The 24177-nt window shown below is 39.2% G+C and overlaps 1 protein-coding gene across 1 annotated transcript; it reads left to right on the plus strand.

Annotated features, from left to right (window-relative positions):
• Nucleotides 1-710: 710 nt before the first annotated feature.
• Nucleotides 711-5311, plus strand: aasdhppt (aminoadipate-semialdehyde dehydrogenase-phosphopantetheinyl transferase). The gene is made up of 7 exons (XM_051680043.1): nt 711-790; nt 900-1112; nt 2202-2442; nt 3409-3530; nt 4403-4561; nt 4809-4877; nt 4967-5311. The coding sequence occupies exons 2-7, from the start codon at nt 969-971 to the stop codon at nt 5126-5128; spliced, it is 897 nt and encodes a 298-aa protein (XP_051536003.1). The 5' UTR covers nt 711-790; nt 900-968; the 3' UTR covers nt 5129-5311.
• Nucleotides 5312-24177: the final 18866 nt, after the last annotated feature.

Consider the following 24177-nt stretch of genomic DNA (forward strand, 5'->3'; position numbering starts at 1 on the left):
TGTTTATACATATACCATGGTAGTACCATAGTATTCTTTAAAGTACCTATGAGTATCATGCAAATACTATAGTAAATGAATATTGCAATTATTCATTACCATGGTATTCCAATCTGATATCATGGTACCATCATCACAGTGTTTTTTGTAATGGAATAACTATACTAAATTATAGTATTTTGATGAAATGACATCATAGTAAAAACATAATCAGATAAACGTATTCAAATAAAAAAATTTAAAAAATCATAAATGTTGCCTTATTCATTATAACCACATTTACACACTTAGAAAATGCTTCTGTATGCATCAATGCCATCATGTTTTGCATAAACATGACTTATTATGGCATAAATAAAATCTGATTGTTGTGTCTGGAATTAGAGCTTTTGATGCCCACTACCAAATAAACAAGGCTATTAATGACAACTCAAAAAAAGACAAATATTTACACTATGTCCTTGTACAATACCATAACATGCACCACAAAATGTTGTCTCAATTTCTATTTAAATATCCAAACACTCACCGGTGGCGAAAGGCGGCATCGTCCACTCCATTCACAAGCGTCCAACTCCTCCTCCACCGCGCTGCCGAACAATGCCGAACAGTGCCGAACACTTCCGACTTTGATAGAATCCATTCGCTATTGGCAAACGAATGTTACCGCCCCCTCCATCAGCCAATCAGCCGAGTCGTATACTGCTCAGCCCCGCCCACGCTCTTCCGGATTCATGTGTTGTTTAGTAGTACACATGTAAAAGCGCAGAGATGAAACGCTCAAGAGAAAGTAAGATGCATAAGCGATGACAGTATATTTAATACTTATAATGATGTATTATAAGTTCATATTGTAATATATTAATTTAGAAATAATAATGAGTTATATCTGTCTCTAGTAACACTGTAGGAGAGGAACAGGAGCTGTCATTGACTGTACTAGGGTGGATGAGAGGCAGGTGTTAGACATGGACGGGGTCCGGTGGGCGTTCCGCTGCGGTTCTTGGGTTCCGACCCGTTCAGAATGGACACTGGCAGCCCGATGCATTCAGCCGGAAGAGAAAGAACGAATCGGACAGTTCGTATTCGCCAAAGATGCGAAATCTGCAATGGTGGGTTACTGCATGAGACTTTGGTGACATGATAGATAGATAGATAGATAGATAGATAGATAGATAGATAGATTATTACAACAATATTATTGTTAATATATCAAAATAGTGTTACTAGTGTTAACACATTCAACTTTTAATGCAATTTTTTTTTATTACTATACAGTACATAGAAATGAACATTAACTAAGATTAAATGCTGTAAAATTATTGTTCATTGTTAGCTAACTATTGCATTTACTAATGTTAACGAGTACAGCCTTATTGTAGATTGTTACCAGTGTCATTGCAGATACAAAACATTAAATGCTGCAAACAAATGCTGCTAAATCTCAGAACTAACTTCACTTTTCTGAGTCATTTTTGCAATGACTTAATCAACTGGTGATTTTCAAGTAGGAATAGCTGCAGGCCAGGGACCTCCAAATGGGGGCGGACTCTCCAAAAGAGGGCGTCACTTACACTCACATTTAAAGGGTTAGTTCACCCAAAAATGAAAATCCTCTCATGATTTACTTACCTGTCAGGACGCAATTTTTTAAAGTTAATAAAGTTTTAATTATCGATTTGTTTCTTACACCAGCCTATCGATTTGCTTCAGAAGACATTCATTGATTGACTGGAGTCGTGTGGATTACTTTTATGCTGTTGAAATGTGCCTTTTGGAACGTCAAATAGCCAGCAGCCTGATGGCACCCATTTACTTGCATTGTATGAACAAAAAGAGCTGAAATGTGCTTATAAAAATCTTCACTTCGGTTCTGCTGAAGAAGGAAAGTCATATACATCTGGGATGGCTTAAATGTAAGTAAATCATGAGAGGATTTTCATTCTTGGGTGAACTAACACTTTAAGGGAAGGGGCTCCTATATCTTTAATGGCGGTTCGGAGCTTCCGCCCCTTTTGGAGCAACGCCTGCATCTATATCCTTCTCGGGATTTTTGTTGTATACGTCACTTCCTCTCAAGTAAGGGTGGTCCTCACTATTTTTACACTGCAAATTACAATGCATATAATTTAACTATTGAGATGCAGTTTGACCTGTCTGTTGGCTGTTTTCACACTTGTATGTGTTTGTGTTCACACTAGGCTGGACGTCTTCTGATCAGAAAGCTGGTGTGTGAGAAGATGGGTTTTGTCTGGGACGGGTTTCGACTGGAAAGAACAGCACGTGGTAAACCCTACTTGCCACTCCCCTCAACTACCACAAGCCCCGCCCCCAGCCACACCCACTGGAACTTCAACGTGTCCCACCAGGGAGATTATGCCGTGCTGGCAGCAGCACCCAGACGCCAGGTGGGCGTAGACGTGATGAAGACCACCAGACCAGGTACACATTCACTGTATTTGAGCGATTAACGTGGAAGAGATATTGCTTTTTGCTTTATCGTGTCAGGTCTGATTTGGATATAGTGTTATAAAATGTTAGGAAAAAATACCTTCTGTGCATTAGGTCATTTTTTAAGTGTCCTGAACTGTTACAGTCCTCGTAATTGTGAACAATAAAAGTGAACCAGCTCAGACAGACACTGCAGTTCCATCAGTGGCCACCAGGTGCTGCTCTTTACCTGGTTTTGACTTGATTCATCTACAGTGCAGCGGGCTGGAAGAATATTCAGTTAGAATAATATAATTTTCATAATATGTAATGTAAAATATTTAAAATTTTAGCTCATTTAAGTCTGTGCAGAATACAAGAGCACTGGATTAGAGGTGTAGCTTGTTAATGTAGTTTTGTTATTTGATTCAGAAAGAGAGAAAGCCACTGTTTTTAAGACTAATACTGTGCAAAACACAATTCTTCTTGCTCTTTTGAAATAAAAGAGTTTGATGTACTATGCTCAAAACTCTCTTTCCAGTCCACCTAGACCATTTATTGAAACTAAACTATAAAAACTCATGATTTTGACATCGTTTTATTATTGCAAATTTTACTGAATCTAATCATTAATTTTAAATGTCAAAGAGTGTTTATTGGTACTACTCAAAACTGACCGGCCACATTTACTTATTGAATGCATATTTAGTATTCAGCAACATTGACCGATTATTTAATCTTAACAGAGCTCATTTACATGTAGAAGTCTTTAATGTACAGTAGCAAAAAACAGCCTGCTTAACCCTAGCTGTCAGAGAGAGAGAGAGAGAGAGAGTAAAAACAAAAATTATTTTTTTTTTTTTTGGTGCAAGAAAAACCTTGACGAATATTATAAGTGCACTTTAGGAAAAAACTAAATCTACAATAGAGTAAAATATGTCAAAAGTGCTTTTGTGTATGTGCTTGTGTGCATACCAGGTAGCAGCTCTGTGCCGGAATTTTTCCGTATCATGAATCGTCAGTTCACGGATCTGGAGTGGACAAACATTCGGGCAGCCGGTTCAGACTGGGACCAACTTGATAATTTCTACAGGCACTGGGTAACTATGACAACCGCTGCTTCCTGTAGCATCACCACCATCATCACCTCCCTCTGAAAGGAGGCCAGGAGATGAGACCGCACACACATCTATAACCATTTCTCAGCGGGAGAGAAATTGTGCTGGATGAAACTGTTCCAATTTTGATCACTGTTTCCATGGCGATGTGATCTCATCACTTCAGCATGACTCAGTTGTGGCAGTCTGTGGTCATTTGAGGACTCTTATAAACACACACACACTCATATACTGGAATAAAAATGTACCCAAGGTGAGAATGTGGTCAGTCCCCATTACATCAGTGCACACACAAGCCTCCACACACACTCTAATTGAACACATACTACAGACTTCTTTGATTGTTTTTATGTTAAGCTGACAATATATATAGTAATATGTATATATGTAATTAGTATACAATATATATATTGTATACTAATTTATGCTGTATGTTTTTGATCCACTAAAAAGAACTGGCCCATAAAAGTCATTTGTTCAGTAATCGGACTGCACTGGTCAAGCTGAGTGTTTCGCACTGTAGATTCAAAAGAACAGACTCAAAAGAGTCATTTGTTTAGTAATCGGACTACACTGGTTGCGCTGTGTTTCACGCTGTAGATTCAAATGAACTGGCTCATAAGAGTAATTCATTCAGGAATCAGACTACACTGGCCACGCTGTGTCACGCTGTAGATTCAAAAGAACTGACTCATAAGAGTCATTGTACTATTCATACTATTTCTGCAATATGCAGTAAGTATACAATAGCACATATTTACACATCAACTGTGACATTTTCTCACTGTGCAGTATGTCGGTTTATTATTTGCTCCTTGATTACCTCTGATTGGTTGGATTCTCTGTCTGTCAAGGCATTGAAGGAGAGCTTTATCAAAGCGATTGGCACAGGGCTGGGCTTCGACCTGCAGAGGGTGGAGTTTCACATCTCGCCCAATCAGATGCAAGAGGGTCAAGTGTACCGGCAGACACGAATGTACCTGGACAATGAAGAGGAGGACTGGATATTTGAGGTGTGTGTGTGTTCAGTCAAATGTTTATTCTGTTCATTTCTATTTGGCATATTTACCTCTAAAAGATGTATTTATACCTTTTTAATAAGACACAGAGGCATCATAAATGGTTTTACAACAGAACTACAATAGCAGAAGCCTTTATGAACAGTGTAAATGCTGCAGTGCAAAATAATTCAGTGCTTTCACACACATTCCATGTGTGTGTGTGTGTGTTGTTTTTTTTTATGTTTGTTTTAATGTTCAGGAGAGCTTATTGGACAAAGATCATCACGTCACCGTGGCGCTGGGAAAGCCAGATATCTGCACGTCTAAAGTGAGTTTAACCCACATTCATATGGAACTTTACTGCCGCTATTTTGCAGTTTTGGAGGTCGATATCACGCTTCATTTTCTCGTTCACAGGAGGATGATGGCCATTTTCGTGAGGCCCCACCCCTCTCCTTCACACTCTTGAGTTTCAGTGATCTGGTGTCTAGAGCCACGCCCCTATCAGAGGAAGACCCCGCCTACTGGGAGAGTTTTCAGCGCAAAAAGGAAGCACTTTCAAGGCAAAGCGAATGGTGACCCTTGACCCTAGCAGGAACCCTTGCAGCAAGAGCGCCCCCTTACTGTCAGCACATTTAACCAGAATATTTTATTGAAGTAAAGGACATCTTTTGTATATTTTCTTTGTGCTTTTTTGTGTCACTGCTGTTATGCAGTACCGTTGGCACTTCAACAGGGTGGGAATAAAGAGAAGTGAATTTAGGTATGTGTTGGGTTTTTTTTTTTTTTTTTTTTTGGAGTTATCTCTAATTTTATCAAACATGATGGAAAGTTTTAGGCCTGGCATATTCAACTGGCAGCCCGCGGGCCAACTCAGGCCTGTTTGCAATTTCCAGTGGCCCGCGTGTGGTTGTCAGTTGTCTGTTGGAAATTGAACAGTTCGCACTGAACATGCTTTGTGTCTCAATTGTTTTCCTATGTAAACTTGCGCTAGACATACGTCGCGCAATGTCCCAATGTTTTTACAGTGTCTCGTGCAGGAGCGCCGTGTTTTTTAGATGCTTTCAAACTGAAAATTCTCTCATCATTTCCTCACCCTCATGCCATCCCAGATGTATATGACTTTCTTTCATCTGCTGAACACAAATTAATATTTTTAGAAGAATATTTCAGCTCTGTAGGTCCATACAATGCAAGTGAATGGATGCCAAATTTTTTACACTCAAAAAGCACATAAAGGCATCATAAAAGTAATCCATACGACTCCAGTGTTTTAATCCGTGTCATCTGAAGTGATATGATAGGTGTGGGTAAGAAACAGATCAATATTTAATTATTTTCCCTGCCCAGTAGGGGGCGATATGCATGAAGAATGTGAATCACCAAAAAAAGAAGAAAGTTAAAGTGGAGATTGACTGAGCAGGAAGGAGAATTTATAGTAAAAATTGACTTAAATATTGATCTGTTTCTCCCCCACACCAATCATATCACTTCTGAAGACTTGGATTTAACCACTAGAGTCATATGGATAACTTTTATGCTGACTTATGTGATTTTTGGAGCTTCCGAATGTTGGCACCAGTTCACTTTGTATGGACAAAAAGCTAAAAATCTTTATTTGTGTTCTGCAGAAGAAAGAAAGTCATACACATCTGGGATGGCATGAGGGTGAGTAAATAATGAGAGAATTTTCAGTTTTGTGTGAACTATCCCTTTAATGTTTTAAGTTACCTGTATTTTTTATTTATTCAGAATTTCTTGCTAGGTGGAAATATTTGTAATGGTAACAAAAAAAAATAAAAATAAAATTAAGCTGCAAAGAAATGTATTTATATAAAGAACAACTATTATATTCCTACTTTAACATGATATCAGTAGATAGAAGCTTTTTGTTAAAATATTCTGGCTTGGCCCATCGATGAAGTTGAACAGCAGTGTTAAAGAGTTTGAAAAACCAACAAACACCACAAAACATCACACACACTTTATAAAATGCTTTGGTTATCATATTCTGCAACGCAGAAGCAAGCAAGCGGCTGTGTTTCCGGCAAGTGTGACAGAGTTCCGCTGTCAGTGACCGCAATGTAAATAACTAGAAGGATAATAAGTCCAGAATTTAGTGATATGGGCTTATAAACTATTACACAACCACAGGATGTACAGCAGAATAATATCCTAATGTTGGATACTTTCTAACATCAGCATTTAAAGTAGAAGTACTGTAGATCATTCACTTGTTGCTGTGTGTTCTGTTGAAGAGACAATAATAAAATATGCTTCTTACTTTACCGAGAGCGTGACGATACAGTTGTTTAATGTCTCTGTGTAAACCTTTTATCTGCAAAAAATCAGATGGTGCCTATTTATTTATTTTAAAAGGCGATCAGCACCTGATCTCTCATTCATTCTGCTTGTGCTACAGTGTGTGATGAAACAATGGGAAAATGCGATAAGCGGTAAAACTTTTTCTTCTAGGATAATCTTGTACGTGGCTTGATTCATGCGTCCACAAAAGACTAATCTGCCCGATTCCAGCCTTGCTGAAGCACCCCCAGATCATCACCAATCCTCCACCAAATTTCAAAGTGGGTGCAAGACACTGTGGCTTGAAGGCCTCTCCAGGTGGAGGATCGGTGATGATCTGAGGGTGCTTCAGCAAGGCTGGAATCGGGCAGATTAGTCTTTTGTGGACACAAGAATCAAGCCACGTGCAAGGTTATCCTGGAAGAAAACTTGCTTCCTTCTGCTCTGACAATGTTCCCCAACTCTGAGGATTGGTTTTTCCAGCAGGACAATGCTCCATGCCACACAGACAGGTCAATCAAGGTGTGGATTAAGGACCACCGGATCAAGTCCCTGTCATGGCCAGCCCAATCTCCAGACCTGAACCCCATTGAAAACCTCTGGAATGTGATCAAGAGAAAGATGGATGGCCACAAGCCATCAAACAAAGCTGAGCTGCTTGAATGTTTGTGCCAGGAGTGGCATAAAGTCACCCAACAGCAATGTGAAAGACTGGTAGAGAGCATGCCATGACGCATGAAAGCTGTGATTGAAAATCAGGGACATTCCACCAAATATTGATTTCTGAACTCTTCCTAAGAATGAACATGAACTTGTTTTCTTTGCATTATTCGAGGTCTGAAAAACCTTTTTTGTTATTTTGACCAGTCGTCATTTTCTGCAAATAAATGCTCTAAATGACAATGTTTTTATTTGGAATTTGGGAGAAATGTTGTCAGTAGTTTATAGAATAAAACAAAAATGTTCATTTTACTCAAACACATACCTATAAATAGTAAATCCAGAGAAACTGATCGTATTGCAGTGGTCTCTTGACTTTTTTCCAGAGCTGTATAAATAAGAATTACTTTAAAAATTAAAAGTGCATCCCTCGAGGCTTTATGAATTCAGTTTTGTGGCCCCTGAGCCTTAATAATCAAAATTGGAGTATTGTGTTTATAGTTAATGTATAACAACTTTAAGGTCGTTAATTAAGCTGACAGAATAAACTATAAGCAGATATGCACATTTAAAATGTATAGTCTTTCTCTTCTGGCAAAATGGATGAAAAATACTGATATTTCATCTTGCAATTCTCCGATTTTTGTCCAATCAATTGTTCTCTAGGATGAAAATCCCCTCCCCCCGAATAACACCTCTGACTAGCAAGTAGAAAATCCTGATTCATGGCTGTCACGTAACTAAAAATCCATTTGAGTGTTTATAAAAAGGGACAAGCTCTTCAGTATGTCTCCAACGTCCTGTTTTAATAGGAAATAAGGCAGTTTGCAAATTGTAAGTTTATAATTCATCCAGTGTATTAAGAGATAAATGATGGAGACATGAAAATGTATTACATAGGGAAAAAATGACCCTTTTATGTAAGGGATTGTTTTATTTTGCTAACCTACACCTCCCAAAGTCTCTCTCCCTCTCTCTCTCCTCCACCTGTTGCAGTCTATTTTTATCATTGGACATGTAGCAGGCCTTTAGTTCTCGGTGTATGGTAGGTTTCAGCTTATAACAAATCACTGCATTTCTCTTTCTGTCTAGTTAAAGGTGCACTCAGTAATCTTTTCCCGATTAAAAAAGTTTTACCCCTAAAGAAATTAATTATAATTTTGAAACATATGTATAAAATCATGTGCACTCACATGAGATGAGGACTCTTGTTATATCAGTAACCTTATAAAAGCTGTTTTATTCTACATGGGGCAGGGATGCCCTTATGGGGGCTGCCATTTTGGAATCACATGACCAGCTGAACACCACTCGCTTAATCTCAGTAACCATCTTGTTATTGGACACTTTCACTCTTGGATTAAATTAATCATGGCTGATTGTGAATAGAGAATTTCTACAATGACACTTTAGCTGAAAACTATTGATTTTGAATGATGCTGCATCCACACCACTAGGTGTCACCGTAAGTCCAAGATGACACAAACAAAAAGTTACTGAGTGCACCTTTAAGGTATGAATTTGCCTCCTGCTGTTTTTGCCCTTGTGCTGGACTTCCAACACAGATGGCCAGTCATTTGTGCATTAAGGTCCCTCCCCTCATGCTGACTGACAGCTGCAGCCACACGCCCTGATGAGAAATAGAGAGAGAGAAACTATTTAGCCCGAGACAGACCACTGGTATTAAAATGAATGGGAGAAATTGGAACACCCAACGGACTTAGAAATGGACTTGCAGGTTGAAGAGCCGCATTAGCTGAATCAGCCTGAAAAATAGTGTTTTTTAGTGCGATCTCAGCTAAAGAAGCACAATCTATGATACTATTGTTGTCAGATTTTACTGCTGATTTTAAATGTGCTTTTAAATCTCTATTCTCTTTTTCTTTTTTTTTTTCTTTTTTTTTAACCTTTTCTCCCCAATTTGGAATGCCCAATTCCCATTGCGCTCTAAGTCCTCGTGGTGGCATAGTACTGATCCGGGTGGCAGAGGACGAATCTCAGTTGCCTCCATGTCTGAGACCGTCAATCCGTGCATCTTATCACATGGCTTGTTGAGCGCGTTACCACGGAGACATAGCACGTGTGGTGGCTCATGCTATTCTCCGTGGCATCCACACACAACTCACCACGCGCCCCACCGAGAGCGAGGAGGTTACCCCATGTGACTCTACCCTCCCTAGCAACCGGGCCAATTTGGTTGCTTAGGAGACCTGGCTGGAGTCACTCAGCATCACTCAGATTCGAACTCACGACTCCAGGGGTGGTAGTCAGCGTCAACACTCGCTGAGCTACCCAGGCCCCTCTTAAATCTCCATTTGGAAGATTTCAGTCTGTCCCCATTCAAATAGATAGGAACTGTACTTTTATGCCGCTTGTTAACAAAGACAATAGCTGCCCGGGAGCGTTCCAAAGCGGGCCGTCAAGTGAACTGACTTGCCTTGAATGGGACTATGATAGAGCGCAATAGTGCCCTCCCACTTTGTCAGCCGTCTTGGTTTCGGAAGTATTTTTCCCATAATTGTATTATTATTATTTTTTTTATTTACCATGTGAAAATCGGATAAAAAGACAAATATACAAGACTGTCTTTAATGAGGGAATGAGGGAATGTGTTCTGTTTGTCTTACAGAAAGAATTTACAAGGTCAAAGGGCAAGAAACATTATCACTGTCACATGAGAACGAAACTCTAAATGGGGTCTGACCTATTCATAGGGGTCACGAGAAATCCACTCGCCTGACAGTGAACTTGCTTTGAACAAATGTTGGGTTTTTGTTACATGTTTGTTTTTTGTCGATATGGACGCAGGTGCACTGCCACAATTTTACACACACATTCAACATTTACTGGGTCACAGAACAGACTTTTCTCCCAGACGACTTGTGCCCATCCCCCAGTTTCCTGATTTAATGTGTTAATCACAGAAGCTGAGCTATAACTGTGATTTGCTCCTTAAACCGTGATAGAGGCCCTGCGGGAGCCAAAATAGAGTTCAGAGCCGCAGTGGCCACAGATGCCTCACAGAAATACTCAACACTATGAAACTGCAGTGCGTTTGCAGCAGAGATGGTTCACAAGGGAAGAGGGAATACGACAGACAGACAGACAGACAGACAGACAGACAGATAGATAGTTAGATAGATAGATAGATAGATAGATAGATAGATAGATAAAATGACAGACAGACAGACAGACAGACAGACTATAATTATATGGATAAAACATTGTGCTTGAGGAATCTGTGTGTGTGAGCTGATTTTCTCACCCATGCTCCTCTATGACACACTCCCCTGTTACCACGGCAACCATCCCAGCACAGCCAGTTTATAGGCAGTCATCCGACTTAATCTAATCAACATCACTGTCTGAACTGAGAGAGAAAGAAAGAAACACTAAAACATGCCAGACCAGCTCTGTCTCTTCGTGTTGCTTATTGTGTGTGTGTGTGTGTGTGTGTGTGTACATGTTTATATTACATTGTGGGGACCAAATGTCCCCACAAGGATAGTAAAACCTGAGATCACCTACATTGTGGGGCCCAGCCAGTGGTCTCCACAAGGGAAATGGCTTATTAAACATACTAAATTATGTTTTTTTTGAAAATGTAAAAAGGTTTCTGTGAGGGTTAGATTTAGGTTTAGGGTTAGGGTTAGGGGACAGAAATGATCATTAGATCTGTATAAAATCCATAAAATGCCTGGAGTCTATGGAGAGTCCCCACAATGATATAAAAACATGGTATGTGTGTGTGTGTGTGTGTGTGTGTGTGTGTGTGTGTGTGTGTCAGTTTGTGAACAGGGTCCCTGTTGCCATAGTGACAGATGGATCTTTTTTAAACCGTCATTCATCGTTTGTAGTCTCTCCACGAAGTAAATTCCACACCATCACTATGTCAAGGGTCACAATGTGCAGCATCACTGTAGCCAGAAGGAACGTCACTATATTAACACAACACTGTTGGTTTCACACTCACACTCAAAGAAAATAAGAGTAAATGAAAAGGAAAAGTGTCAAACAAATGAAAGGCAAAAAGAGAAAGAGGAAAAAGGAAAATAAATGACATCATCATGCCAGTTAGATTCTCAACGCTGAACATTCTAACGCTGTAATTCGATTGGAGATTTCAAAGTTAAATTTTTTATGCAGAAATCATCTACAAAACAAAGTTTTAATGGAATCTGTGCATTAAGCAGAGCCCATTTTGTGTGCAGAAGATAATGAGACAGCTCAGTATAAACATGTGTCATAATATTGTCTTGATATTAAAAGAATAATCAGGCACATTTGTAAGCTATTTCAGCATGTTTTTCCTCTGGTAATACAGTTGTGTGTGTTTGTGTTCTCAAGAGAATGTGCTCAGAAGTACAAGGTACAACGCACTTAATAAAATGACTCCCAAAAAGCAATGCAGATAATTATTTCATCAAGCAGGGCTCTAATGATTAATTAATCATGACTTGAGCAGGTCTAACAGTACATTACACTAGAGACAAACACTTACTGTGCTACAACACACTCACTGTAATGAAATGTGTCTGTATGTGTGTGAGTGTGGTTTACGAGGACTTTTTTTAGGTTACAAACTGATAATTACAAGGGTATTTTGCTATAAATGTGGTTTATGAGGACATTTCTAGTGTCCCCATAATTCAAATCACTTAAATATACTAAATGATGTTTTATTGAAAATGTAAAAATGCAGAAAGTTTTTTGTGAGGGTTAGGTTTAGGGGTAGGGTTAGGGTTAGGGGATAGAATCTATAGTACGTACAGCATAAAAATCATTGTGTCTATGGAGAGTCCTCATAATGATAGCTGCACCAACATGTGTGTGTGTGTGTGCGTGCGTGCGTGTGTGTGTTGATGAACGTCTGGGTTTTACAGTTATATCTTTTCTCTTTGCAGGACTTCAAAAATCTCTGATCTACTCTATTATACAGTATATGACCCAGCCCAAAGTCTTTTTAGGCAAGTCAGGTCACTTCGCTGCCATCTTTGGAACACTCCCGTGGCAGCTCCTATCTACTTAAATGTGGAACTCCGAAATCTCCAAAACAGTTAGTCAAGATTACAATCAAAGAACATATTTCAAATCAGCAGTAAAATACTGGTAACATAAATTGTGCTTCTTTTCCCCAGATTACACTAAAAAACTTTATTTCCCCGGCTTGTCGAGCTAATGCACATGCACATTCTCAAGTTGACTGACAGGTGATGTCAGTATCTAAAAGGTGATTGACAAATTTACCTGTAAGGAGGGACTTCCTTTTCTACATCCGTTGAACGTTGGGCGTTCCAATTTCCCCCATTAATTTGAACAGAAGTGGCCCATCTCTGCTAAATAGTATCTGGCCTACATTCAAAGTTTCAACTTAATGTCTATAAACAGTGTATACAGTATGTCCTTATAATGGAAGTGAATGGGGCCAGATTTTCGGAGGGTTTACAAACTTGTATTTTTGTGGAAACACATCCTACATGAATGAGCTATTTGATCTATAAAGTTTTCTAAATTGTCCTTTTGAGGTGGAACTACTTTTCTAGGCGGATGAACTTCTGATTTTGCGTAACAGACGTAATCACACTGACATTAAAGACATTAAGGGAATGTTCCGGTTTCGATACAAGTTAAGCTTGATTGACAGCACTTGTGGCATAATGTTGATTACCACATATTCAACTCATCCCTCGTTTATTTAGAAACAAGCTAAATTATGTGTTACAGTGAGGCACTTACAATGGCAGTGAATGGGGCCAATCCATAAACATTAAAATACTCACTGTTTCAAAAGTATAGCCCCAAAATGTAAACATTATGCATGTTAACATGACTTTAGTGTGATAAAATCAAGGATTTACCTGCATTACAGCTTTTACCAGATTACAGGGTTTACTGTGTTACTGTCATGACAACAACGTTGTAATTTGTATATAACTTTAAAAGGACAGTATGCGATTTTATCACAGTAAAATCATGTTAATATGTATAATGTTTACTTCTTGTGGCTATACTTTTGAAACATTGGCCGTGTCTCGTTTCGAAGGCTGTGTGCTCCGGAGGTCACATTTGTCGGCCACATACATTTCAGAAAAGCAGGTACGACACTCCAAATCGAATGCGACCTTCTTTTACAGGAATTCGAAGGATGCAAGAGTTGTATCCTTCATTGACACTCACAACCCACAATTCTTTTCTTAGTGGACACATACGTAACGGGTGTATATTACTTTTAATTTTTTCACCCTGACTTGAATTAAAATACATTTTATTTCCTTTATTATGAATGTATTAATTATTTGATTTAATTTTGTCTTTGTCAGTTATACAGAGATGTTGACAAACATGCAATGTCCTGTAGTTAATATTACAGACGCTTTAAGAGACTCTAACTTTGGGTGCACCCTCTCCTCTCTCAGTTCACGGCTTCACGGCACAGCTGAGATGAGGTTGTCTCATGGCTCATAGAGCCAAAGGTAAATAATATTTCAAAGTTTTATGGTGATGTTTGAGTTAAGAAGTGTTCCTTGTTGTGTTTAAACATACTTTGCAATGTGGGATTACACAGATGTTCTGAGGATTGATTTTTATCTGAGTTTATATTACATGTGTGCTTGCATTTACTGTGCATTTGCAAACAGGTGTTGAAATTCATGGGAGAAACCCGCAAAATATATGTTTATGAACATAAATTTCCCATTTGTGCAGAAAATAAAAGAGTCGTTGACCAGCCATAGAAGTTTGGTGTTCTTTTATTCATCACACAACGCAGAACAGTTGTTTGCATTTGTCCAACTAAGGCCATCTCATTTAAACGAAGCTAATTCGAAGTTGAGGACGCTGCCTACAAAGGACACGTCCTACCAAGCACCAGCCTTCGAAACTAGACACAGCGTGTATTTTATAGGGCTGTTGTTATATAAAAGGTTAACTCAATTAATCATGCTCCCTGTCCCGTACATAAATTCTGTAATAAAAGTATGTATTTTCCTACCATCAGAGCTACTCAAGCTTGAAGTACATGTTTTTATGAAGCACGTCAGCAGGGGGCAGTCAGTGCGCCTCATCAAACCTCACAAGCAGTGCAGCCACAGAATGAGAGCTGGTCACATAGGACGCATTCTTATCAGCAGGACAAAGCACAACAAAATGAAGGGATCTTTAGATGTGATTTTCAAAGTTTCAACTACTTTTCAACCAGTGAGACGCTCCAATAGTGTCCGTCTGACCCAGATGTACATAGACCGACAAGTAAAAATAGCACGGACGGATCACAAGAAGCCGTCCTGTGAGAACTCAACAGAGTTGCAAATTGGATCATTGTCGAATGTAGGCTTGTTCAATGATATGCGAATAAAAAAAACAATATATTCAATTCTAAAGCCAATTTTTTTGTTTTGTCTAATCAATGCTTTACTCATCTGCCACAATAATGCAATATATTTCGACCTAGATTCTAATGATTGTTTTATAATTATTAAATAATTATATTATAATTATTTGAATCATGGTGTATTATTTATATTAAAATATTTTTATTCAGGGGTCTTTCTCAGCTAGAACTGATATATGCGATTAAGTTTGATTAATCGGCCTGTCATTATGTATGCATGTAATTCATTCGATTAAATATTTTATTGATTGACAGTGTTTAGTGCAGTGGACGACTGAATCACTTTGTTCATCTGCTTCTGTTCACAGGTCACTCACATACTGTCACCTTTTCATCACAAATATACAGCTTGTCACTCTCTAAAGACCTGCACACTTGAGTGTCTCTCTCCGCTTTTAACACCATTCTGTTTCCCCTTTGGCCCAAAACGTACATCAGAAACAGGAAAGAGTCATAATGTTCTGTAAGAGCTGGTGTCTTGAAGACGGATCAGAAAGGATTCCATGTGTTTGTGTCTGGGGAAAGATGTCCCATTTTTGACAGGAAGCCATTTATTTTCTCTGATCCTGAGCCATTATCCTGAGGGAGATAAAACTGACTTTTTAACAAAGCCTTTCAACACGTATGTGTGTGTGAATCAGGTTTTGCCTACGTTGTGTGACCTAATGTCCCCACGAGACGAGCAAAACCTGAAATCTCTAACACTGTGTGGAGCAGCCAATAGTCCTCACAAGGAAACGGCTTGATTTGCATGCTAAGTAATGTCTTAATGGAAATGTTCAAATGTAGAAAGGTTTATGTGAGGTTTAGCGGATAGAAAATTGAATTAGCTCAGTGTAAAAACAATAGAAGTCAATGTAAATTCCTCACAAAGATAGTAAAACAAATGTGCATGTGAGAAAGAGCTCTCAGATCATTCTTAAAGATAAAAAATGGATTAAAGTTCTGTCCGAAATCGATGCAAAGGAGAACATTTTATGAAATGTGTGATAGCTGATAGAAGAATTAGCTATGAGTTCAACTAAAGACTCTAGTTGTAGTTCATGATGAATATTATGAAACTCAGCAATTCAAACAAGAAATATAACCATTTCAAGCACATACACGCTCTACACAAAGCTCCTCATCTGTAATACTGTAATTATGCACCTTAATTGGATTGGCTGAATGTGACGAGGTCAGGATGAATGAGTAATGAGCAGATTACTGCAGTAATGTTATTACGGGATGTTTCAGGAAAGGAAGAGGAACACTGGAGTAATCACTGTGTTCTATCACAGAACATGTCACACTGTTCGAGAACACATTCTAAATGGGATCTTACCATTCATTTCTGCTGTTGCCAAATGAAGTCAGTTATAACTTGACTTCACATTTCTCAAGGAAATATGCGTGGTGCTTTCCGGTGCAAATCTCACCAACACAAAATGCTAGGTGAATAAAGGTGAAGTGAACATACTGCTAGAAAATACACAGATATGCTGAGTTAAGCATGTGGGCATGCTGCTGCTGCACAATTAGAAAAACACGTGACATGCTGCATCAAGCATGTATGGCATGCTGATGCACAATTAGACATAAATACAATCCCTCAACAAAGCAGGGAAGCTGCACAAATGCATAATACTATACAATAAAATACAATTGTATTTCTATAGCACATTTAAAAACAACTGCAGTTGACCAAAATGCTTTCCACATGATTAAGAAACATAGAAAACCTAAAATCAACATACAACATACATTCAAAAAGATTATAAACTCCATTGTCGTTGCTCAATTTCAAAAGCCAAAAAGATAAATAAATAAATAAGCTTGAGTCTCTGTAGTTGGTGAGGATCTAATAGTTAGTGGATGATTGTTCCTAAGTTTTAGGAGCAACAACAGAGAAGGCATGATCACCTTTAGATATGAAAGGTGTCAGAACACACAGTGCATCGCAGCTTGCTGCATATGGGGCTGCGTAGACGCAGACCGGTCAGAGTGCCCATGCTGACCCCTGTCCACCACCGAAAGCGCCTACAATGAGCACGTGAGCATCAGAACTGGACCATGGAGCAATGGAAGAAGGTGGCCTGGTCTGATGAATCACGTTTTCTTCAGATCATGTGGACGGCCGTGTGCGTGTGCGTCATTTACCTGGGGAAGAGATGGCAGCAGGATGCACTATGTGAAGAAGGCAGGCCGGCAGAGGCAATGTGATGCTCTGGGCAATGTTCTGCTGAGAAACCTTGGGTGCTGGCATTCATGTGGATGTTACTTTGACAAGTACCACCTACCTAAAGACTGTTGCGGACCACGTACACCCCTTCATGGCAACGGTATTCCTTGTGGTGTTGACTTGGCCTCCAAGTTCCCCAGATCTCAATCCGATTGAGCATCTATGGGATGTGCTGGACTAACAAGTCCAATCCATGGAGGCCCCATCTCGCAACTTACAGGACTTAAAGGATCTGCTGCTAATATCTTGGTGCCAGATACAACAGGACACCTTCAGAGGTCTTGTGGAGTACATGCCTCGACGGGTCAGAGCTGTTTTGGCGGCACGAGGGGGACCTACACGATATTAGGCAGGTGGTTTTAATGTGTTGGCTGATCGGTGTAAGACCTAAACCAATATAAGGCAGTATCACGGATGCCAAGCTCACACTCCAATCGACCTTACAAAATTTCATGGCCCACCGTGTCGAATGCAGCATATAGGTCAAGAAGGATAAGGCATTATGTCATTTGTCACTTTAAGCAAAGCAGACTCTGTGATGTGGTACATTCTAAAACCTGACTGAAACTTATCCACAACATCATTATCTCATAAAAAAAGGGGCAAGCTGAGACAGAACAACCTTTTCAAGAACTTTGAATAAGAATGGAAGTTTTGATATAGGCTGGAAATTATTGAATTCTAAATAAGGGATCTAAATTGTTTTTTATTTTTTTATTTTTTTTGGGTTTTTTTTTTAATGAAAGTCTGAACCACTGCATTCTTAAAACAAGTAGGAACAATACCATTAGTTAGACAGCTATTTATAATAAACTGAATGCTGGAGCCTACCGTGGCAATCAGGTCTACCAACAGCCGTGAGGGAATGGGATCAAACACATTAGTCGTAAGTTTCATATGTGTGATTGTATTTATTAACTGTGGAACAGAAGGTGCAAAGTTGCTAAAATAGTTAGAGCTTGAAATTGATTCTACAGGACCATGGATAAAAGAAATTTGAGACCTGAGATTTTTTATTTATTTATTTTGTTCAGGAAAAAATGTAGAAAATGATAGAATTTTCCTCAAATGAGTTAAGAACTACTTGGTTTAGCACTTTATTTATAGTTTTAAACAAAACAATATTTTGTGAATAATATCTGAAAAATAGCTTACTCTTGCTGCTTTCGCTACATGCTGAAAATTTGCCAGAGAATCCCTAAAAAATTTCAAAACAAATCTGGAGCTTATATTTTTTCCATTTCTGCTCTGCCTAATGACATTCGTGCATCAGGGGTCTAATTTAACTATTCAAACAGGGCTGAAAGCGATGTTTCGGTCATCTAAGGACTGATGGAGCATCCACGTCCAAAATGTCTGTACATGTCTAAATGAACAAAGTAATAAGCTCTTCAGTACATAAGCTGGGGGAAGGAGATTCTATAATAAGAGAGAATGGAGAAGCAAGAAAAGCCTAAAAAAAAACGTCTGCTGTGGACTCATTAACAACCTGAGTAAAATGACCTGTAGATGGGGTTATGGAAGTTAACATTGGAAGAGTAGGATAGGAGTATGATCTGATAAATGAAAGTTGTCATTGAGAACATTAGTAATAGGAAAACCCAAGGACAGAACTAGATCCAGAGTATGACCGAGCCCTATGTGTAGGCCCAGAAAAAGACTGGATAAAGTTAATGGAGCCAATAATCTCTAAGAATTATTTAACCAGAGGTTTGGATGGCCAACACACATGAATATTAAAATCACAAAAAGAGATAAAAAATAAAAAACTCTTGAAATGTGGGCCTAGGTAGCTCAACAAATAAAGACGCTGACTACCACACCTGGAGTCGCAAGTTCAAATCCAGGGCATGCTGAGTGACTCCAGTCAGGCTTCCTAAGCAACCAAATTGGCCCGGTTGCTAGGGTGGGTAGAGTCACATTGGGTTAACCTCCTCGTGGTCGCTATAATGTGGATCTCGCTCTCGGTGGGGCGCATGGTGAGTTGTGTGTGGATGCCGCGGAGAATAGCGTGAAGCCTCCATACACGCTAGGTCTACGTGGTAACGCGCTCAACAAGCCAAGTGATAAAATGCGCGGATTGACAGTCTCAGACGCAGAGGCAACTGAGATTCGTCCTCCACCACCCGGATTGAGGTGAGTCTATTTAGGAGGTCTATAAATGAGTGCACAAAGCACCAGAAATGCAAGCTCCACCTTAAAAAGTTGGAACTCAAAGCTGGTGTAGTTTTTAGTTAAGAGCTGACGACATTTGAAATGGTTCTTAAAAACAGTCATTTGGAGAGAGTTCTGCAAGAGTACTTAAGTCCACAATATCCAGCCAAGTCTAGTGTATGCTAGCTAGGTGTGCCTTGGCCTGCTTGGTCAAATGGCTTAAACAGTTAGTGACCTAACTCATAATGTGAACTTGGACCTGGAATGCCCAGATCTTATTTAACAAGAGACTTAGCCTAGCTATGTGTAGATTTATTTGAACTAATGACCTAAGATATTGATGTGTGCCAATGCCTGATTTGGCCACAACTTACCTTGATAAAGACGCTCTTGTATGTGTCATGGCCAAAAGCAGACCTTACCATGCAAGCTGCTAAAGGAAAAGCCCCAGCAACCACTTGAGCTAATTTCATTTTCAGAGAATGCGACGCACTGCAGTGAAACCGGCTTACTTGCAAACTGATCAAATTTAAATGTGAGGTAAAGAGAGAGTAAGCAAGTTCCATTGGCTTACACCATGTAGGCCGATTGGCTTGACATTTCACATGTGAGCATGCTGATTGGCTAACAGATAACAAGTTTAAAGAACCTATTAGCTTGCGCCATTCAGAGTTTCATGCTTGATCTTAGTAATACAATATAATGTAATGTGATGTAATGTAAAATAATATAATAAAAGCTGAATAAAAGCTATTCAGGTTAGCTGGGTTCCAAAAACAATAGAGTAAATGCAAAATGGACCGAGTCTAAAGTTGACCAATTAGAGACATATTATAATCAGGGCAGGAAATGGGGGGTAATGCGGGGTAACGGAGTTCCCGGAGTGAATTTCGTGGGGGAACAGCGTTCCCGTTCAAACTGGCCACATTTGTTAGGGGAATAATGGGTATTTCTATCTTTTCTCCACTAAATAGCCTACGAAGGCTTTGAGGGTTTTGTGCATAAATGCGTGAGATCTTCTGCGTCTGTGGTTGCGCTAACTATCATGAGAGCCCACAATACATTCACACAACAGATCGACAGATGCACACGAGAATCCACGGGCAACAGATCCACACACCTTCAATTCACAAATCCATGCACCAGAATAATGCACAAATATACTGGTTTCTTTGCTCAGAATACCATCCACAAGTAGCGTTTGTGCAAATGAATATACAAATAAATGCTGAATTGTATTCTTCTTTGAGAACGTCTGTTCTGCAGTCTTGACACACACACACACACACTTGCAATGCTGGGGGCGTGGTTTTAGCGTGGCTGACAGCAAATGCCCATTCAATAAAATGAAGGGAAATATCCAGTAATTTGGCTATTATTATTATTATTATTATTATTATTTTATTTTTTTAAAGAAAAAATTGTGTTCAGAATATTTAGTTTCAACCAAGAATTTTCATTTATTAATAAATAATTTGTTCTATATGATGAAATCACTGGATATATTTGCATGTTTTCATATTATGGTGGGGGTTTTTCCATCACCCCATGATAATCACACACAAAAGTACATATACTTTCTGTCTCCTTTCCCATTTTAATAAGTGCTGACTGGAGAAATTGGCATGGCTTCTCAATCTATACCGTGTCTGGGCGTTTCCTGGGCTGTCAAGCAGTATTTCAAAGTAATAGGACATGCACACATCTCACCTCTTTGCCCTAATTTTAATACGCACCCACTTGCTTCATGTACATTATGAGAATTCAAAAGTTGCTTATTTACATTATGCATGCATATGCAAACTAAACACATAAATCTCTCTGTCCCTCCATTATGTGTTCTATAACTCAAATCCAGCTCATCTGGTTAATGTGACTGTCCAAACACACCTGCATGCAAATGAAGCCACTAGTTAACACAAACACACATGAAAGATGTTTGCTATTGTCAGCCAGTAGACATAAAAATCTCTGTATAACAAAAGCATCAAAATGTGATATCTAGGTGGGTGTGCATGTGATTCTGAGCCGCTAATTTTAATGCCGATGTGTGCAACATCATGCAATTTTACTGTCAACTGTATCATGTGACTAATAAGAGTCTTTGGGCTGGTTTGACACAATACTGACCAACATACACACAACCTTGTATATAAAGCTTTGTGAAGACTTTCCACTGGCATTTACTGTCATGAAAGGGATAGTTCAACCTCCCATCCCACTATCATAAAAGTGGTCCATATAAAGTCGTTATAGATCGCAACAGTGCCTGTTCTCATTTTCAGCCATCTGGGTTCCGGAAGTATTTTTCCCATTCATTTTTTTCCAGAGGGATTTCACAAAATACTTTGTAAGAGAGTTGTAAACCATGAACCAAAGCAACCAGCTCCGAGGTGAATCACAACATTAGAAACTTTGCTTTGATTAACAACATCTGAGCTTATTGTAAGTCGTCTTTAAAGGTTTATAAGTTATCATTAATCATTAATTTGATAATTACAGTTTTGCTTCTGTAACTAGACTGTTGCGTTCTATTCACAAACAATCTTGACATCCGCTCTAGCTCTCCATGGCACGTTCTTGAAGAAGTAGTGATGTTAGACTGGTGAACCAATTTTTCAGACTTTGTGATCTGGATCAACTGATTCATTGAAAAGATCTGATACAAAAGTACAATAGGTCACAAATATGCACCGACACTGAACTCACAAGCTTCTCGTTGGTTTTGTTAACACTAAATGCCTCTCTTTGCATACACATATTTAGGGTGCATAAACAGTACTTTCCAAATATACAACCTTAAGGAATTGAAATCCTTTTTTTTAGAAGAAGAACCATTTAAAGAGACCATTAACACAGCAGTCGGACACACTGACACAAAAAAACCTGCAATGAATAAATTTTATTGGCATCCTGATAAATATGGCTGACACGTCTGCACTTAATGTGATCTTGGTTTAATCAGACGTGACTGAAAAGAACGATGACATTATGGCATACCTTCCACTGACCTCAAACTCTTCCCACACACTCACACACACATAGTCAAGGGTAAGGCTAGGGTATACTTCGTTTTTCCACATGCTGTTCTATCTTGTGCACTCATCCTTTCAAGGTATACTCTTTTGACCGCGATCCCATACGGATGCATTCAACACATGCACACTATGACTGCTTTGTGATATTTTTTAGTTTTAGAAAAACTAGGCTGCTCGCAGACAGTATGCATGTACTGTGCTGATGACGAAATTTGTGTGACATGCACTATAGCGGCACGCGAAAAACCGAAGTACACTTTTGCCTTTAGGCTTTACACACGTAGGCACACCCAGACGTCCAAATGAGCACATCCACACAAAATAATTCAAAAAGTGTATAAACATGCAGAAGACAAACTTAGAAGTAGTTCACCCAAAAAATGCAAATTGTCATTATTTACTCATCCTGATGTCATTACAAATCCATATGACATTCTTTCTTATGCGTTCACAGTGGCACGTGTGTTTTCGAGAGTACCCTTTTTTTAATCGCTTTTAATAACGTTTTTGCGTGAAAACGAGCCATTGTGAATTAATTTCTCTCACAGAGCTCATGAATGTGCAATGGACTTCAGGATTTTTAAGGAAAAGTAATTACATTTCAGGTTGTTTCTCACCAAATCCGTTATGACTTTCTATCAGCGTGTATGCATGTCACGTATGTTCACGCGAGAACTTGCGATCATTTTAGCGCTAAACTACACAAGTTCTCGCATGAAAATGCAAACCACTGTGAAACAGTTTCTCTCATAGAGTTCATGAATGCACAACGAGCGTCAGGGTGTTTATAGTAAAATTACTATTGGGTTGTTTCTCACCCAAACCTTCATGACTTATTTTCTTATGCGTTCACAATGGCACACATTCACGCAAGAACTTGCATTGTTTTTTTTTGTTTGGTTTTTTGTTTTGTGATTTTTCTCCCCTTTTTCTCCCAATTTGGAATGCCCAATTCCCAATGCGCTCTAAGTCCTCGTGGTGGCGTAGTGACTCGCCTCAATCCGGGTGGCGGAGAATGAATCTCAGTTGCCTCCACGTCTGAGACCATGAATCTGCGCATCTTATCACGTGGCTTGTTGAGTGTGTTACCGCGGAGACGTAGCGCATGTGGAGGCTTCACGCTATTCTCACCATGCGCCCCACTGAGAGCGAACCACATTATAGCGATCACGAGGAGGTTACCCCATGTGACTCTACCCTCCCTAGCAACCAGGCCAATTTGTTTGCTTAGGAGACCTGGCTGGAGTCACTCAGCACACCCTATGATTCGAACTAGCGAACTCCAGGGGTGGTAGCCAACATCTTTACCAACTTGCGTTGTTTTTTGTGCTAAACTATGCAATTTCTAGCATTAACAAACGAGCCACTGTGAACGAGCTTCTCTCATAGCGCTCATAAATGTGCAATGGATGTCAGGATTTTCCTAGTAAATTTACCTATATGACTTTCTTTCTTATGCGTTCACAGTGGCACACATGTTCACGCAAGAACTTGCATTGCTTTTGCACTAAACTACCGGAGTTCACCCGTGAACACGCAAGCCATTGTGAACAGGTTTCTCTCATAGCGCTTATGAAAATGCAACGAACGTCAAGATTTTCACTGAAACATGACTTAAATTTTTCATTGTTTCTCACCAAAACCTTTAGGACTTTCTTTCTTATGCGTTCACAGTGGCACGCGTTCACGCGAGAACTTGCATTGTTTTTAGTGCTAAACTCTGCAATTTCTCGCATTAACAAACGAGCCACTGTGAAGGGGCTTGTCTCATAGCGCTCATAAATGTGCAACAGACGTCAGGATTTTCATATTAAATGTACTTACATTTTTGGTTGTTTCTCAAAACCTGTATGACCTGTAT

The sequence above is a fragment of the Myxocyprinus asiaticus genome, chromosome 39, assembly GCF_019703515.2.
Source record: "Myxocyprinus asiaticus isolate MX2 ecotype Aquarium Trade chromosome 39, UBuf_Myxa_2, whole genome shotgun sequence".
Taxonomy (NCBI): Eukaryota; Metazoa; Chordata; class Actinopteri; order Cypriniformes; family Catostomidae; genus Myxocyprinus; species Myxocyprinus asiaticus.